Source organism: Lissotriton helveticus, chromosome 11, assembly GCF_964261635.1.
Source record: "Lissotriton helveticus chromosome 11, aLisHel1.1, whole genome shotgun sequence".
Lineage (NCBI taxonomy): Eukaryota > Metazoa > Chordata > Amphibia > Caudata > Salamandridae > Lissotriton > Lissotriton helveticus.
In genome coordinates, this window is record NC_136072.1 from 61,298,534 (window position 1) to 61,317,175 (window position 18,642).

General features: G+C 43.1%; 1 protein-coding gene across 1 annotated transcript in view; it reads left to right on the top strand.

The window, feature by feature from the left end:
* Positions 1–210: 210 nt before the first annotated feature.
* Positions 211–18,642, top strand: part of LOC144791456 (cytochrome P450 2J2-like) — a 124,735-nt gene continuing 106,303 nt past the window's right edge. The window contains exons 1-3 of the mRNA XM_078666134.1: positions 211–767; positions 4,199–4,361; positions 13,079–13,228. Coding sequence (XP_078522260.1) covers positions 597–767; positions 4,199–4,361; positions 13,079–13,228 — 484 coding nt within the window. The 5' untranslated portion in view covers positions 211–596. The remainder of the gene's footprint in view (positions 768–4,198; positions 4,362–13,078; positions 13,229–18,642) is intronic.

Below are 18,642 nucleotides of genomic sequence, written 5' to 3' on the forward strand. Positions count from 1 at the left end.
AAATGATGTTGTGTTTATTGCTAGTACAAGTGTATGTTCGTAGAAGAGGTCAAAGGAGGGTATGACAAAAAGGCCATGTTCCACCGTAGAGAGATAAGCTTGTGTGTTAATATGAAGCAACGAACGTGATCAAAAGCCTAAAAAACAAACACCAAAGGTAAACATCTCTGTTCTAGTTGTTGCAATGATTATAAAAGGGGAAAAAGTGGGACAGAAGCAGGGGAGCGAGAGGAGCTTTTACTGAAACAAAGAGAGTGGAAGAGAGGTGCATGGGAAAAGCATACACACTAAAGAGGATAGGCATTGAGGCTGGACATAAAGGAGGAAAGGCGGCCTAGAAAGAAGGAATTAAAGGAATTCAAAGCGCGTGAAAGAAGGTGTAATTGGGAAAGGGATGTGTTTAAAAACTTGAGCAAGGAGAGCAAGCATGTTCAGGGAAGAGAGGGGGAGAGAGAAATACTAAGGGATATAATTACAGGATTAGTGAACGAGAAATTAAGGACACTAGGTTTAGGAAAAAATAGTGTGTGGTTTGAATATAGAAGAAGAGGTCCATTTTGCAGAAGAACATCTGGGTGCGGAGACAGGTGTGCAACATGCTGCTACTCACTCAGCTGTTAATTGCTCTGCTTTTTACTCTCCTCATTGCACATTACTTCAAGCTTCAGTGGTTGAGGAGAAGATATCCTCCAGGACCGACTCCGCTGCCCATCATCGGCAACCTGTGGACCCTGAAATTTGTGCTTCACCGCGAGACTCTCATGCAGGTACCATAGAGCTGGTTGCAATGTTGTTACTTCAGTTGAATATTTAGCCATCACACAGACACACACACACAAACACACACACACTGTTACTTGAACCCAAGAGCAAATTGAAAGGCAGATCACTGGTCACAGATTTTTTGTTTTTCTGTCTATCACAGTGGCGTACACCTGAATTTGTCTCTGCCCATTCATCTCCTGAGCCTGGCAGGAGAGTTCTTTTTACTTATTTTTCCTTCATCACTTGTCATTACCAAGCTGAGTCACTCACCTTTTCTTAAATCTTCCATTCACCATGGGTAACGACATAACACAAACATACACAAACAGTTTCGATTGCAAAGTTTCTTAAACTACTCTTGGCTCAACAGAGTAATGTTGCTCAATTATAATGGTGCTTTTACTGCTGCATGTTTTCCAATGAATGCAATTTTAAGGCCTTCAGTGTGCCAAGTATAAACATCTCCTAAACTAATCAATACCAACTTTTACTATGCAATGCCCTCAATCAAATGAATTAAGTTAGTTTCTGATAGGCTTTGTCCAAGTTGACCAAGGATGCTGATTGCTTGTCTGTTCTCTGTGTCTAATTATATTGCCCCCTCCCCCCGGCACTTCAAAATTGAGCCAACTTATTACAAGAGCCAGACAAGTTGCCCATTTGCTGGGTCCACTGGGCTTTTCAAACCCTTTTAGAGTAATTACTGAGCACTAACACTAACTTGCAAGCTGATGGTTGTATTTAAGTGCAAAAGTACAGCCACTGTTTTGCTTAAAACGTGCTTCATTGGGGGTAAGTGTTCCTGTTGCTGACTGTTCACAACTAGCACTCATTTATTCAGCAGACTGGATTAGAGTAACTCTCTTGAAGCACTTTCAAAAGTTATATTTATTTTTAACTTTCATAAACTGTACATATTGGTTTCAGGCCAGCAAACTTTTAGATAAACTCCACTGTTTGCAAGGAGGTGGAGCCTTAAAGTGGTGTGGTCTTTGGAGGGGATGAGCCCATAAGCCCATTGCTTTTATGAGCTACTGGGGGGAGGGTACATGGAGTGGAGTTGGGACTGAACGTATTTCCCTATCTCCCAAAACAAAATCTTACACTGGTGCGGCCAATGTCCTAGGGAGTTTGCACACTGCACAGGGGTTTCCAGAACATGTTATCTGCCACCTTGGGATACCGTCTCCTCGTTGGGAGACTGTTTAAGCAGAGCCAATATCTTGTGACACACGGTGGGACCATGTGTGTTTGCAGGTCTGAGGTTTATAAACCAACAGCAATCTCTAATCACTAACTGCAAAGTTCAAATGTGGATGCCACACAAAAGAAAGACCCAAAATGTAAATGTTTTGGCATTATTTACTCATTGGCATTGAAGGAAATGCATTTAGTACAACATTTTGTACTTAAAAATTGATACTGTCTGCAAACATTGGTAGAGTCTGCTGTTGGTTAAAAACTTTAATGGAGATTCCCATGGTGGCCACAGATTTAAAATGCCTGAAGATAATGAGGGAGCAATGATCATGGCTGTATGTACATAGAATGTTACATATGATTGTATATGTTCGTTAATAATTAAAGATTTCAAACCTACACCTGCCTAATGGTATCTGTATATTCGGTATACAGTCGGCGGTCAGCAATAGGCAAAATGGCGCTCTAAGGTCTATCACAAGTAAAAATCAGTTATGGCAGGTAATCTGGCATGGTGCATAAGGTAGGGAAAAACCACCAAATCCCCGCATGTGTGGCCATCAATAAGGCTTAAGATCTTGAATTAAAGATATCTGAAAATACAAAGACAAGCATCATTGTGATATTTTATGTATTTACTTTTAAACGTGTGCAGAGGATTCGTATACATGGTATCTGTATATGTCTACATGTTCTCAGGGACCAGCATAATGGCAGAAACACAATATATGTCACATTAAATTCAAGACAGGACCTGCTGGTTCACATGCAACTATCATCGTTGTCATGTGCTGTTTTATTAACAATGAAGTCCTAATATATATTAGAGTAGGTCTTTACTGTGTGTTCTCTCCTCTAACCCCTATAACTAGTGAAGGGTGTGCCCCTTTCACACAATCACATTAGGGCTAGCAGAGGCAGATAACTAGACTTAATTGCTAAGTGTGCTGCTTTCTCCAGCCTAACACTCGATCGTCCTACCATATTTTACTCTTCTGTTGTTGTGTTGGGACATTTCTGACAAAAGTGCTGATGCTGATATGGTGAATGCACTTTTGTCAGAAATTGAATACTTGGTGGGTTTCCATGTCCGGTGGGGATGCTCAACATTTCTGCCAACCTGAGGGATTGTTTCTGCAAAACAAAAACAAATGTTTACCCACAATAGGCTATACCTTCTAATGTCATTGACCAATGGTCCTTTGACGGTCAAAGATTTCTGACAGAAGAGTTAGCTCCACCGCCAGAAACTTGGTGGTTCCTCTACCTGTAAGTAAAGTGGAGCAGCTGCTTGTTTGGTGAGGAGGGAGTCTGAGTCCTTCGCCCAATTTAGAGCTGGGAAAACTCTATATTGACCACTGGTGCAGACTTTGCTGACTCATCTGCTAATCAGTCATAAACACAGATCACTTGCCCTTAATGTGTCAGAATGTCTGCCCTGTGTAGGGCGTACTCCTGATGCAGATTGTCTCTGTCCGGATCTGCCATTCAAAACATGGCAGACCTAACAGGAAAAACTCTCTCTGGCACGCAGGGAAAAAACTCTCTGTGCATCAGTGTTATTGTTCTTGTTTTGTTTTGTATAGCATGAAAAAGCGAAATAGAAGTATTTCCTGTGCACAAACATTTTGCCATGAGTAAACCTGTCATACTCCTTGACATACATTGATAGGCCTCACATAGGCATGGAGTAAGTCACAACTACTCACATAACATTATTTGTGAATCAAAACACCTTATAGATTGCTTCAATTAAATTAGGGCTTGATAGATGTACACTATTACCAGGGGTACAAATAATTACATTTTAGAAAGATGGAGAACATGGTTGTTTAGAAAGATGGAGTGTGTAAAAGGGAAATTTGCAAAGTGCAGTGTGTATAGAAAGAATTTGGGGCATTTATTTGGATCATATGCTGTCCTTTTTATAACTTGAAGATGTACACATTTCAACCTGTTCAGACCTTACTTAAGTAAGAAGATTTCTATTGGAATGGCTGACTGATGGGACCTTATGTTCTGTATAAGTGGTACTTCATAATGGCAAAGTAATGTGTGCAGTTCCATGCTCCATCAGTTTTACTACCCTGTGTATCCAGCTTTCTGTGGGCAGCCCTAACTCTAAAATGCAAAAAATGCATAATAGTGACCTCCTCTAAAAGGGAAAGCTTTTTGGTTGGCCCCCTCCTCTTGATTTCTATTCACTTGTTGAGTGTTTACTTCTCTTCTCCAGCTTGCAAAGACCTATGGGAACATTTTCACCGTGTGGCGTGGGCATCAACCAATAGTTGTGCTGAATGGATCCCAGACTGTAAGAGAGGGTCTAATCTCCCACTCCGAGGAACTTGTTGGACGCCCTAAAACTCCTTCTACTGAAGAAATTGCAAAGGGAAAAGGTAGGTATTCTCATGGCACAATGGCACAGGTACACAGCATATGATAAAATCTTGTTTTCCTATTGGTATTTGACTGCAGTTTTACTGTGCATAAGTCCTATGAATAGCACTTGTCAATATTTTGCATTATGCAGTTTAATGGTATTCAATTTTAAAACCTTGGATGAATGGGAGGATGAGTTTCTTGCCAGGGACAGAGTGTGTGATCTGCAGTATCAAGAGCTTTACTCACTAAGCACCTCACTGGGCTCTGATGCTATCAGAAGGCAAAGAGAGGAGTGAGAAGGATGTGACATTCACTGGGAGATGAATTGATGGATTACATCAACATTTTATATATTCATCTATATGTTACCATAGGATGTATGACGTTACAACGCACACTTTTACAACGCATACCTTTACAACGCATTTTTTACAACACAACATCCATTACAACGCATTCCATTACAACGCATGCCATTACAAAGAAATTTTAAAAACTACATTTACAACGCATTCCATTACAACGCATAATACCTTTACAATGCATACCATTACAACGCATTACATTACATTGCATGTTTGGTAAGTATTGGATAGTGTAGGGGTAAAATTTACTATTCTAACTCCAGGGGGTGCAAAGGTAGGGTAAGTGTTGGATAGTGTAGGGGTCCAAATTACTATTCTAACTCCAGGGGGTGCAACAGTAGGGTAAGTGTTGGATAGTGTAGGGGTAAACATTACTATTCTAACTCCAGGGGCTGCAACAGTAGGGTAAGTGTTGGATGGTAATATTATGCGGAGACTTTTCTGGCTAGCGCACACTGGGACGCGCTCACCTGTGGCTGAACATTGCTGGGAGGACCTTGAGCCCACACCTCGCAGCACCCGCTCCGCGGGTGCCGCTTCGCTGACAGGAAGGAGGAGGAGGCGTTTTCCACCACTGGAGGGCTGCAGGGCTGCGAGCGTTTCAGGGACTCCAAATCCCAGGAGTCCCTGAGTGACCGGTGACCACTTCCGGTCCGCTCTCCCTGCCGGCCCGCCTACCGCCCACCTGAGGGCTTGTTAAAGCCCCCCCACCTGATCTGCAAATTGGGAGACTTTTCTGGCTAGCGCACACTGGGACGCGCTCACCTGTGGCTGAACATTGCTGGGAGGACCTTGAGCCCACACCTCGCAGCACCCGCTCCGCGGGTGCCGCTTCGCTGACAGGAAGGAGGAGGAGGCGTTTTCCACCACTGGAGGGCTGCAGGGCTGCGAGCGTTTCAGGGACTCCAAATCCCAGGAGTCCCTGAGTGACCGGTGACCACTTCCGGTCCGCTCTCCCTGCCGGCCCGCCTATCGCCCTCAGGTTCCACTATATCTGGGTCCACTCCTCCCGCAGCGCGGGACGCAGCTCGGGGCGAAGACCGGGCTAAGAGCGGGCCGTTTGAGGCCGTTCGAGGACGGCAGAGGACGGTCCCGGGCCATTCACCTTGCTACGGTAACCCCCCCTGGTCGATCATCTATTAGGGTAAAATTAGGCTACCTAAATTGAGGCAACTAATCTAGTAGTCAGTGTGAGGGCCACAATCATAACAATACTAAAGTACCCAGTATGAGTACCAGGATAACACGCAGTACGGCCGCTAAGGGTGGTTCACAAATTAGTGGCCCAATGGATGACTTCATCACTCGCACCAACTTAGCTATCGATGAAGAAATATCCAAACTACAAACAAGAGTATCCCTTGAATTGGCAGCCGCACGTAGGCTGTCTGAGGTAATGGCCCACTCAAAAAAATCTTCCCTAGGCCACATAGCCTCTGCTGTCACCCCTGTTCGCCCCGCCTGCCCAGTTAGTATCATCACCCAGGCCGAACTTCACCATCCCCCGACCACTCTTTCTTTTACTCCCCCTTTAGAACAAACACGCATTGTAGAAGAGTTAAACTCCCCTGCACCGCCTCATATCCAGCCCTCCACCCCTAATCCTCCTGCCCAAGTAATTCCAACCATCTTCAGTGCTACTAGAGCGCATCCCAAAAGGAAACGACAGTCACGATCAGCCTACTTCCGCAAAAAGGCTAAAGTGGCAGGTTCCCAACATCTCACATTGGCGACTACCCAGGCATGTATTGCCTTTCCTAAGGGGTCACCAGCCTTAACATCAAAACCAGTATGCCACAGAATGGGAGGCGACCTAGTCGACACCACTTTAGAGGGCGAGGGGTTACAGGCGCAGGACCAGGGACAATGTGATAATGAATTCATAGGCCAAGTCTGGGAATCACTAAAAAAACTCCTTTCACCACTCGATGTAAGGTTAGCTAGGATTGAAAACAACCTACTCGAAATGGAAAAGAGCATTATTGCTCTGGCCACTCTTGGCCTGAGAAGCCTTGAAAATCAGGGCGTGTTTTTACCTGATTCTCAACCGCTAGCTCCTGCCGCACAAATTGAGCCGCACCCTCCTTTAGTTCCTCCTGTTGCAAGGCCAGTTCCCAAGCCAAGGACGGTGGTTACGGTCCAAATCCCCACATCTACTAAACCCAATGTTCCACAGCTGCAGGCTCCTGCACGGAATCCCAAGCCGCAAAATACAACCTCTAACCTACTGTCCACTAAACCCCATCTTCCGGAAAACCAGGGCCGCCGCCAAAAAGAAAATTTTAGAGGAGGCTACATAGATCTCCCTCCAGAGGCCAACGAGTATGTAGCTGTGTTGACAGGTGTCCCTTCCCTTGGCATTGACCAATATGAAAACCACTTGTCTTTGCAAAACAAAATAATGCACTGGCTTAATGTCAATAGACCAGCTTCCAATGGGAGGAGAAGTCGGGTAATGATGGTCCGCAGAGTACCTTGGGTGGGCCCAACTAAGAAATCCAAGCAAGGGGACTGTGTAGTCGTTACTTTTGATGATCCATACACCGCCCGCTACATTTGCTCCTGGCCAACCAGTGAAGACTCCCTTGTTATCCCGAGGCCGCTATCTTACTTTTACCCTCCACGGCAAGCACGTACCCAAGCTGCAAACTGGTCTTTGGCGCAGCATCCTCGAGAGATTACCCATCTTACGAGGCCAACGGATACCCTCCTACATTGGAATGGCCTCTCAACTTATAATAGATTTGGAGGTCTGGAGGAGGTAGACTGACTTTTTGTGCCACCTACCTCTCCATTAGTTGTAAAAACTCAGTCTCCCTTGGTCTTAGAACCACCTGGAAATCAATCCATCAGTCCTCAAAATAATGATGGTGCATCCCTGACTCACTTGCCACGTATTCTGGAAATATACAATACGGCCACTCTAGACTGTACAGGGATGGAACAATGGTCAGACACTTACAGTCTAAGCCCACCTCTTCCTGCCCAACTTAATCCGATGGAGATCAAACAGCCAGACAGTATTGCACTCATTGAACTTAATCAGCCCAAGATCCCCCTAACACCAACTGTTCCGGATGAAGGGAATTCGACCCTCCCTTCTCATGTTCCTAAAATCTTTTTATCTGGTGATGATTCACTAAAGATCTTAAGCTGGAATGTGGCTGGCCTGGAGCGTAACCTGGATAACCCAGAATGGAATACTTTCCTGGCACCTTACGACATTTGTTTGCTTCAGGAAACATGGTGCCAGGAACCCAGACATAGAGTGGGATTTTCGACCTTTTATGTTCCGGCTGTTCACCAACAAGGTTCCAAAGGACGCCCGTCAGGTGGTCTCCTAATCTGGATTAACATAGCTTTGGATCTCAGTGTTGTCCAAAGAGTCACTGAATCTCCTGACCTCCAATGGCTAACAGTCCAACATAAAGGGGGAAGGAAATTAGAACTGTTTAATATCTATTTAAGGGATATCAGGAACGGTGGATCTTCTACTCTAATATGCTTAAATAACAATCTGACCGCTTGTAACACCGACTCTCTAGTTCTGTTGGCAGGTGATTTCAACTGCTGTTTTGAGCCCCTAGCCAAGGAAGATATCCTGGATACCAACGATGAGGATAACAGGAGGGGAATCCCGATCCTCAATCTCGACCCGATTCCGAAATGGTCACAACGGGCGATTGATATAAATGCCCTCTGTATGGAGTATAACCTGAGAGCAACGAACGGGCGCTCTAGGTCAGATCCCATGGGTGCTCACACATACAACAGGACGGGCCACACCTCCAGAATTGACTTTGTTATGTTCAACTACAACCTTTGGTCATATCACCAGGACATGGAGGTAATAGCAAATTGTGATAGTGACCACAACCCTCTTGTTGTAACTATTTCTGACCCCTGGCACATGGGCTCCAAGGATACGTTGAACCAGTTATGGAAATCATCGTGTGAGATTATTCCCTCAAACTGTGGGAGACGTCTCAAATGGGCTAGAATCTCAGCAGATGAGGCACGGATGACGCAAGCTAAAAATATTCTATTACAGGCTGAATCCAAGTTTGGCCCCAGAAAGGGGGAAAGCAAGAAATATTTAACTCTATTTTTAGAGACAATATCAGCACTAAGTGGACTATTTACTATTTTTAAATCCAAAACTAGAAGTTCAGATAAAGGCGCCTCGAGACTAAATAGAAAGTGGTTCACAGCGACTTGCCGGAAAGCAAAGAGTGAACTCGTGGCTGCTGTAAAAGGGAGAGACCAAGCCACTATCAGGTCTGCAAGGAATCGATACAGGAAATCAGTGTCTGAGGCCAAGCGGTCACATGATTTCAATTTCTGGTCTGACCTAACGGAGGCAAGCATAAAGAAAGATGCAAAGGGGTTTTGGGACTTGCTAAGGTCAAGAGAGAAGCCCGTAGATCATCAACTGACCTGTAATATCCCGGGCACTGTCTGGTTTACCCATTTTTCGAACTTGTACTCAGTACAAACAGGGACCATTCAACCAGACCCCCTATTACGGTCCAGCTCCATTTTTCTACCACCAAATGAAGATGCATTTTCTTGTGCAGAAGTGGAGAAGGCAATCAGTTGTATAGTTCCAAACAAAGCGGCAGGCCCGGATGGGATTCCGGGCGACTTGATAAAAAACAATCCCCCATTTTGGAGCAGACTAATTGCAGAATTACTCAATGAGGCTACATTGGGGGGACCCCTACCCGATTCCTGGAGGGGCGCTGAAGTTGTCCCTGTTTTCAAGAAAGGTAGTAGAGAGGACCCAGCAAATTACCGTCCCATCAGTTTGTTAGATACAACACAGAAGGTGGCGGGGAAAGTAGTACTGGGTAGGATCCTGGAGTGGGTGGACGATAATCAGATTTTATCCGATCTTCAAGCGGGGTTCAGAACAGGGACAGGTACCGTAGAGCAGACCTTCCGCCTCCTAATGCTCTACTGGAAGGTAGTGGTGCTAGGAGGAGGCAGTTTATATTTAGTCTTTATAGACTTGAAAACTGCATTCGATCTGGTTCCCCGAGCACTATTATGGGAAGTTCTTGATGGTCTAGGCCTACCCCCCTACCTTCTGGCTTTGCTGATAAAATTCCACGCTAACAACTTCGCCCAAATCAGATGGGGTGTTCAGGGAGAAAAAACACCGTGTATCCCAGTCGACAGGGGTGTGCGCCAGGGGTGTGTGCTTGCCCCCACTCTGTTTTCGTTGTACGTGAACGGAGTGGTGGAGCACCTTCTACAACATCCTGCAGACGCACCATCCCTGGCTGGAAGGAAAATCCCGACACTCCTGTTCGCCGATGACACCCTCCTGATCTCGAAGACACCTGTAGGCATACAAGCGCTACTCACCAGCTTTAAAGTCTTCTGCGATTCCAAGGGCTTAGCAATAAATATCGGTAAGACCAAATTTCTTGTTCTGAACCCCCCAAAGAAAGCTGTAAAACCCCCCACCCTAGACTCCGTCCCATTAGAGCGGGTCCAAGAATTTGACTACCTAGGGATACGCCTTTGTGACAGCATGAACTGGAAGGCCCACCACCAGAAAGTGTTCCTTTCCCACAAAAGGGTTGTTGGCGCTCTCCTTAAAGAACAACGTGCCTCCACTACAAAACCGATTGGGGCACTGCTTGACATCTATAGGGCTAGGGTGGTTAGTGCAGCGTTGTACGGTGCAGAACTTTGGGGAACCCAGAGAGTGGACACTCTGGCCCATCTAGAAAATAAATTTCTTAAAGATCTGATGAGGTTACCCCAAAGTACTCCCACCATTCCAATTTTGTTAGACACCGGTACTCGCCCTATCTGTGACCAAGCTAAATTACGCCCTTTGCTACTGTGGTCCAGAATTTGGAATGTCCCTGAACTCCGAAGCTATGCGGATGCCCTTAAGGATGTATTGTCCCTCCCTGGCTGGCATAAGATTCCCTGGCTTAGAGAGGTCAAGAAGGCACTTACCCTGTTGGGTTTAGGATCCCATTGGGAAAATCAAACTGCACTTCCCAAACAAGAATTAAAGAAGGTATATTGGGCCTGGGTCGATAGCGAGCGGATGGGTAAACCAAACCACCCAAAAACTGTTGCCAACTTCCTGACGGTTAAATGTAACCCCTCTAGAGAAGCCTACCTGGACCTGATATATAACTCTTATGATAGGGCTTTATATTTTAGATTCAGGGTTGGGGTCCTACCGTTGTGCCAGTTCACCTCTACTTGGAAACCACCACTGCAAACTGTTTCCGTCTGCCCTTTTTGTGAGCTAAAAACAGAATCTGTGGCCCACTTCTTATTTGAGTGTCGAGCCTATCTAGCTCCCAGACGGAGATGGTTGAAGCCCCTGTTTAGGAGCCTAGGTACTCGCTCTCATCTTGAAGCTTTGCGAATATTGCTTTCAGATACAAGACCTTTCTACTCAATCTGTATGGCAAAGTTCTTGGGATGGGCCTGGCGTATAAGAACCTTAAAAAAACTGATGCTTCAATGAGGTCTCCCTTGCTTTTTATATGTCGTTATCCTAATGGTCAGCTTTTTTTTTATGTATAAATGTACTGTAAACTGTTTTATTGTCTATTGTTAAATTGTGACGTGCTACTTTTATGATATGTTTTTATATATCGAAATAAAGCTTACTATTTATTTAATATTATGCGTTGTAATGGTATGCATTGTAATGACTGAGTTGTAATGGCATGCGTTGTAGTGGTGTGCGTTGTAGTGTCATGCGTTGTAATGGTTGCGTTTTAAATGCATGCGTTGTAATGGATGTTGCGTTGTAAAAGTTGTGTTGTAATGGTAGTGCGTTGTAAAAGTTGCGTTGTAAAGGTTGTTTCCCGTTACCATACCATTTGGTTTTCGAGAATGGTAACCCAATGCCTTGTACACATGTACAGTTGTAATTCACTTGTTGCATGTCTTATGTCTACGTTTGCTGATCATTATGACTGTAACATTGATCCACATTGCCAATTCACACAGTGAACTTTCTGTAAAATGGTGGGAATTACTTCTGAGTTATTCCAACTGATGTAAAAAATCTTTGTGAATATTTGCAAATGAGAGGATTGATGTATGGATGGGCGGTGCAACAATGCTAGCACAGATGGTGAAGAACTAGAACAGCCTGTGTACAGTGTGCGCTAGCTACACCATGCAGTGCTTCTGCCCTACCTGTGCACTCTTTGTAGCTGTCTAATGATACCTTATGTGTGGTCTCTTTTCCCAGCAGGATACCAGTCTTTGGTATATCTGTCCAAGCCTCTGCATTGTGAGCTGTTGACTGATGGGGCAGGCAGTGGTGCTACGCTAGGAGAGTCTGAAACTGAGCAAATCACAGAAACCAACCAGAGCTAAGACGTGGTGTGGATCGAGCTGGTGAAATAATAGGAATCAGAGGGACATAGGTGCAAGCCCCTAGTGCCACCAGAGCGTCACTTTTTGCTGAGGCTCTGGTGGCAGTAAGCCTTGCACCATATTTAGAAAGTGGTGTTAAGCCGCTTTTTGTGACTTAACCCTGCTTTGTAAATATGGTACCCTTTCATCTGGTATCTGTGTGAAAGGGGCCTGCAATGGGTGCTGCTGTGGGCGTTCCACCACAACACCCATTGCTTTTTGACATTACTACAGATATATAAGGAGGTGTAATTCTGAGGCAGTGCCAAAAACTAACACCATGAAAGAGCAGGCTTTAGAATGGCGCATGCGGAGAAATGCTTTTATTTCTCCTCGTTTTTGCTTTTTCTATGTGTGCTGCAGAATGCAAAAAACCATTAATGATTGTTTAAATACAGGAACGTGTCTCTTCCTGCACATAAACACTCATTACATAATGACGATTTGCTACTTCTATGTGTGCTGCATTCTGCTGCATGCATAGAAGTAGCAGATAGTCATTATGGGTTGTTCATGTGCAAGATGGGGCGCCTTTCTGCACATAAACATCATCTTTTTCTAGTACATATGCCCCTAAGTGTTAGCAGGCTATACATGTTACAAAACCGAGTAAATCAACTATGGGTAAAAGGATTCCTGGAATTGAAAGAAAGGGAAGTGACTGAGCATCCTCCAACACATCACTTCACCCAGCAATACTTAATTCATTTTTCCACTACTATAACACAACTAAAACAGACTGAGGGGCAGAGTGATGGGGCATGATGTCTGTACCTCAAAATTAAAGTTGATGACGAAGGAGTCTTTTTGTAGCATTTTGCATTGGACACAATTACTTGTAAAAGCAAAAGGTTGGAAGAAATAGAAAAAGCATCCTTCAGCAAGACCTAAAGTGAAGTATGCCTATTTATTATAGAGGTAATTTACAAAAAATCATTAACATACAATTAATTCCGTAGGAATTTCATTTTCTTCTGGACACAACTGGAAGCAGCAGAGACGTTTTACTCTGACAGCCCTGAGGAACTTGGGACTTGGGAAGAAAAGTCTAGAAGTGAGGATCCAGGAGGAGGCACAATCCTTGGTGGAGTTTTTTGCCATGCAGAGAGGTAAAATATTTGAGGCCTCAGTACCACTTCTGAGATAATAAAACTTGTTATTGCCATATTACAAAGTTAGAGGGACACTCTACTTCAGCTACTGTAATGTGACTGGTCCATAGACATTTGGATCAATCAAGAACCATTGCATACCATGATTTTCAAAGGCTTGTCAACACCAATGGATGTTCCTAATACAGATATGATGACAGGTACTTGATGGAAACAAGGGATGGAGGGAGGGGCATCAGATATTTGGGAAAGAGAACAGTAGAAAGCTGTTTTCATTCCATTCAACCAACAACCCAGTTTATCACATCTAATAACTTATAAATAAGCCTCATCAATACATACCATCCACAAATAAACATTTACTCTCAACAGGAACTTCTTTCAAATATAGTTTCTCACTCTTAAGAAAAAACCGACCAGTCACATCCAAGAGCTTATCTTGGTACATCTTAATTGCTGTTTTAAAACACTTCTTTTGATCATGGGTTGGTTTATTCATATATTTAGCCATCTTTGGACTTAACACCTTGCCTGTGTCGAACGTTTAGCTCCAGTGCTGAACGTTCTAAAAACGGGTGGGGCACCGTCGGCCAACGGACGTTCGCTGCACTACCAAGGTAGTGCACATGACCACCATTGGCCGACAGCAGCAGCCAAGGGGTTAATTCTGGTGGCAGGCAATTTGTGTCAAAATAACAGTATAACATTACTCACTTCTGACCCATATATCTTTTTCAATTTGCCAAGTAAACACTTAGAAACATAACCCAATAGCCACCAGTCTTTAGGTCTTGGATGAACATTGTTTCACATTGTTGATTCCTCCTCTTCTATCTTTGCATTTCATTAAATAGCCCTGGACATAGTGACAAATTTCCTCCCCTGGCATCAGATAAACAGTTCTCTTTCTTTGTTCCTAAGATACTGCTCATTGGCCTAAACAACCTTCTTCACCTGGTGGTGGCTACTTTCCAGAACAATGACTCCTTAAATGGAGAAACATTATACTGCCTTACCTCTGTAGATAATATTTTAGCAAAATCTAGAAGGTTGGATTCTCCCATATCATTTCTATGTTACTAACGCATACGCATTACTCTATTTAATTGATTACTTCTGAGAATCTGACAAAGGCCAACGAAGAGTTAACCTTCTCTCAAGGCTCCTAACTACCTAAAATGTCCTCCTTTACCTAGAGTGCACTTGCTAAAAATTGTCTTCTAGCCAAACATAAATGCCCCCACTCCTTTCTTGCTGGAATTTATATACCAAGCCTATGATTGTGTCCTCATCCCCTTATGGCAGAGAACAATATGTCTGCATTATTTGAGCAGCTTCTCTAGTGACGTCACAGATACATTTCTTCGTGATATTCTTGCACAAGGCCATCTTGCATTTACCCAATCATCAATTAATTTCCACAAATGGCCCGGGGCCTTTGATTGATGTCCACATATTTTGCTCTCCTCATGCACTCCTTCTGCCACATGAACTCAATTGACAGTTACATTACAGCACAGTGACGCTCAGGTTGCTTTGAAAAAATTTATCAAAATCCACATTTCTATCAACAGTCGTCCTACTTTTAAAATGGTTTAACCTAGCCTTAATATTTGCCAACTGTTGATATGACTTACACCTCAGTTACAAATTAACATTCATAGGTAAAATAGTTAGTCTGTTTGAAAACAGCATTAAACGTTTTCTGCAAGGAGATCAGTGTGTTACTGATTTGTTTGTATTTCTGCTCTTTGGTAGTGGGAGCAAAGGGTCTTGCAGATTATTTGACTGTCTTGCTATAAAATCAACATCTGATACATTGGTGAACAGGAATTCCATCAGGAAAAACTCTAAATCAGCATCATAGTCCTATAGCAGGTGTGTGCAACTCTGCCTTTCACCCTTTGTCATTTCTTAACATTATTACTATTGAACTAGGTAATTATAATGTGGGGAATTTGTTGGCTAGCAGTGGAAATGCAGAATAGTCAGTCACACGTCTGACATGTGATTTACACTTACGCAGCTCTTCCAACCACTTAAAAGAACAGTTGTGATCATAATCATCTTGTCAACAGTATCTGTCAATATCCTTCAGAAGCAGCCACATTTTTGTATTTTTTGTATATATTAATTTTTAGTGCGGTCATTGCTAATATACCAACTTGTCCATGCGAAGGGTTACCTTGAGAAAGGAACACTGTTATGGAAAGCCTGATTGTACACAAAAACGCTGAAATATTCCCGAGTTCGGGATGGCATTGAGTTACGTTTAAAAATTAAAGAATTACCACTAAAGAAAACGCGAAACATCCCCAAGCTTCGAATTGTGCACCAGTTACGGTTAAAAATAAAAGAACAACATTCAAAGATTTAATTTAAAAAGCTGAGCTGGTAGATTGTTTTGATAAACATCACCTTTGGAAGAAAGCAAAGCTGTATTGCCTCAACAGTCAAGGGTCAGCTGGACTTCCGCCATCCAATAAACATGAGCAAACTTGATGGAGGAAATTCCTTTAATCAGATTAAAATACATTGGCACCGGCTATACGAAAAGCACACAAAAGCTTACATTGTGAGCCTTGAAGAAGTTTGATTGTGGACGAAACGCGTTGGCGGTTGCAAAAAAACTGTGAATAAAAGATGAATTTCAAATATTGAAAGAAGATATCGACTATTCTTGGGAAAACAACTGCGATATAAATGTATCCTACTGTGGATTGTTTACATCTGATACGTATGAGTGTGCTGAGCTGTTCTTGATGTTTAGTAATAGATGAATCAGTAAGGATTCCTTTGGTTTTTCTATATTGGGACCTAGGGGACTGTGTCCCAAGCTCTTTGCACCTTGTTCTGTACTTAAATTATAGGGACGTTAAGACTAGTGCGGGGATCCAGGCTTTGATCTCCATTTTTTGTGCTATAAAATAACAACTTGAGTGATATTCATCTTGCCTGCCTAAACACCATGACACTGATGTACAGCATTAAAGGACCTCTGGTTGTATTTTACTTATGGACAACACATTGGTTTACACCAGAACACAATGTTAAGTAAGTTAGCACAAGAGGCTTAAGTTCCTTAAAGATGGGAGTGTTCATGACGTGGAAGGAATTGTGGCCATGAATGTCCTAGCTAAGTAAATTGTGCGAAAGTAAGTTAACTATGCTTTGCAGTCTAGTTTTGCAAAATAGCAGGACTGAGCTTGACCATTAGAATAAGGGGCAAAATCACTATCTTTCTAGACTTAACCGTGATATGTAACTTAGTTGGGAGGAGAGCGGTGGCTCCTTCCAATTTGCCAGAACTCTGCTTTTCACAGAAGCCCAGTGGATGGAGCTTGCTTGAACAGAATGTTGTCCAATCAGCAAGGCAGCTACAGGAAGAATGGCTTTTGTTTAGGAAGAACTTGGATCAGTTTAGGCTGTGCACCTCTCTAGTGAGGGAACAAGGTGAGAAAAATTTACTTGCGACCCTCAGGTTTCTCAAATATAGAAAAAGGATTAAGTCCACTAGCAAACACTGGTATCTTAAAAGGAAGAAAATGTTATTATCTGTTAAAACCCATGTAATATCACCCTGGTTGGCTACGTAATTTTCTTCTCCTTAATTACTGAATTGCTGTGAGAATACATTTCATTCCTATCTCCTAACTGCAGCAATGGAGAAAAAGGTCCTCAAAACTGAAAAGCATGTGCTATCTCTGATAGCATAGCACTCATGATCATGCTACTCTTTGTAATGTGTGAGTGTCCTGTTCATGGACAGTTCTTCTAGAGGCAGAGGATGAAAATGCACCTGAAACAATGCCCAAATAGGAGCTTGAACAGTGACACAGGCCTGGAAACAAAGTATTGGCTCTTCGCCAAGTTGCCCATATGTAATCACTTCAATCACAGAGGCCAGGAGTTTGAGTCCCATTTTAGTAGCATGCAGATGTAAGATGACCCGAACAGGATTGGCCTAGGTGTACTGCACCACAGCACTACGGTTCCTGGCCCTTATCAAGGAGGCCTCATCCATTGCATTAATTGGCACCTGCAGGAGAGACATATCCTATAACAACCACTACAAGCATACTTGAGCAAGCTCGCATCTCGCATCCCGCATTCCGCGTATTACAACACACGGGGACCTAAGGATCATTTCTCCCCACCGTTCACAAACTTAACAATGCCCTGAAGAAGTTAATTGCTTAATGAACGAAACGCGTTGGCTGGAAATTTTTATTGTCGGATGACATTGAAAATAAAGGATTTTTTTGATACAACAAAACAAGTCATCATGATTTATTGAGAATATCACCTTGGTAGTGCACCACTCCATCTTTGGTGTAGATGTAAGATGTTATATGTTGCATCTTATTGCAAATAATCTGAATATTTTAATTGTCTTAAAATGTGTTAATCTGGAAATATTTTGCATTGTTCCTTTTGTATATACGCTTTGGGCAGTACACACTACATTGATGAGGTATTGTACTAATACTGATCATACCTACAAATGATTCCCAATTGGACAGTGTTGTACCTATATACCTCCACCTGAAATGCATTAGTTCTCTGCACAGCCCCATCAGAGACAAATCAGAAGTATTTCCCAAAGCCAGGTTTAGCTTTTTGTTTCTTTGGATCTACAGTCTGCCACTGACGAACCAATGCACTCTCAAAATCTAATTGACAACATTGTTATTTTAGAGGTCTTTGTAATTAAAGAAAAACTGTTTAAAAGTTTTATAGATTGGTTGATATACTGTTTACACAACTTTCTTCCAATGGCTAGCATTTCATTAATGAAGATCTTATTAAGACAAGTGTGAAATACCGGGATATTGCTGGTGTAAATTAAAAAAAAATTAAATAAAAATCATAAGCCAAACTTTGCAAAGTTTGCATTACAGAACCCCTTTCAGAGGGCCACGGGGCACACAGGTCCCACTGGGATCCACTGTGATCGTTAAGGCCTTTTTCTTTTGTTGTCCCGAGGCATAACCTGCTATGCTGTAATACTTGTTTTTGAATGAAAAAGAAGTATTTTAGTTCTAACTCTATGCATTCAAAGGAATAACGACATTCATAAGCAATAACACACTCCCCTTGAGGTCGGGGCTCTAGTGTTTTGCAGTCAGATCCCAGGCCCACCTTTTCCTTGCAATGTGATCAGGATTATTACCCTTTCACCGGTGGCCACAAACAGGGAATGTCCACTAGTAGGCTGTACTCAAGAGTTTGCCTTTAACTCTTCTAGGAATTATTCAATAGTGTCTATGGTACCACAGCACTTTCATTAGAGAGTTCCCCCAGGGCCCAACTGGCTCAATTAAAGTGTTACCCACTCCGGCAGCTCAGAATCATTCAGGCCAAGGCAATCACAAGCTCTGGTCCTGTTCAGAGAAGTTGGGCTGCTTGTG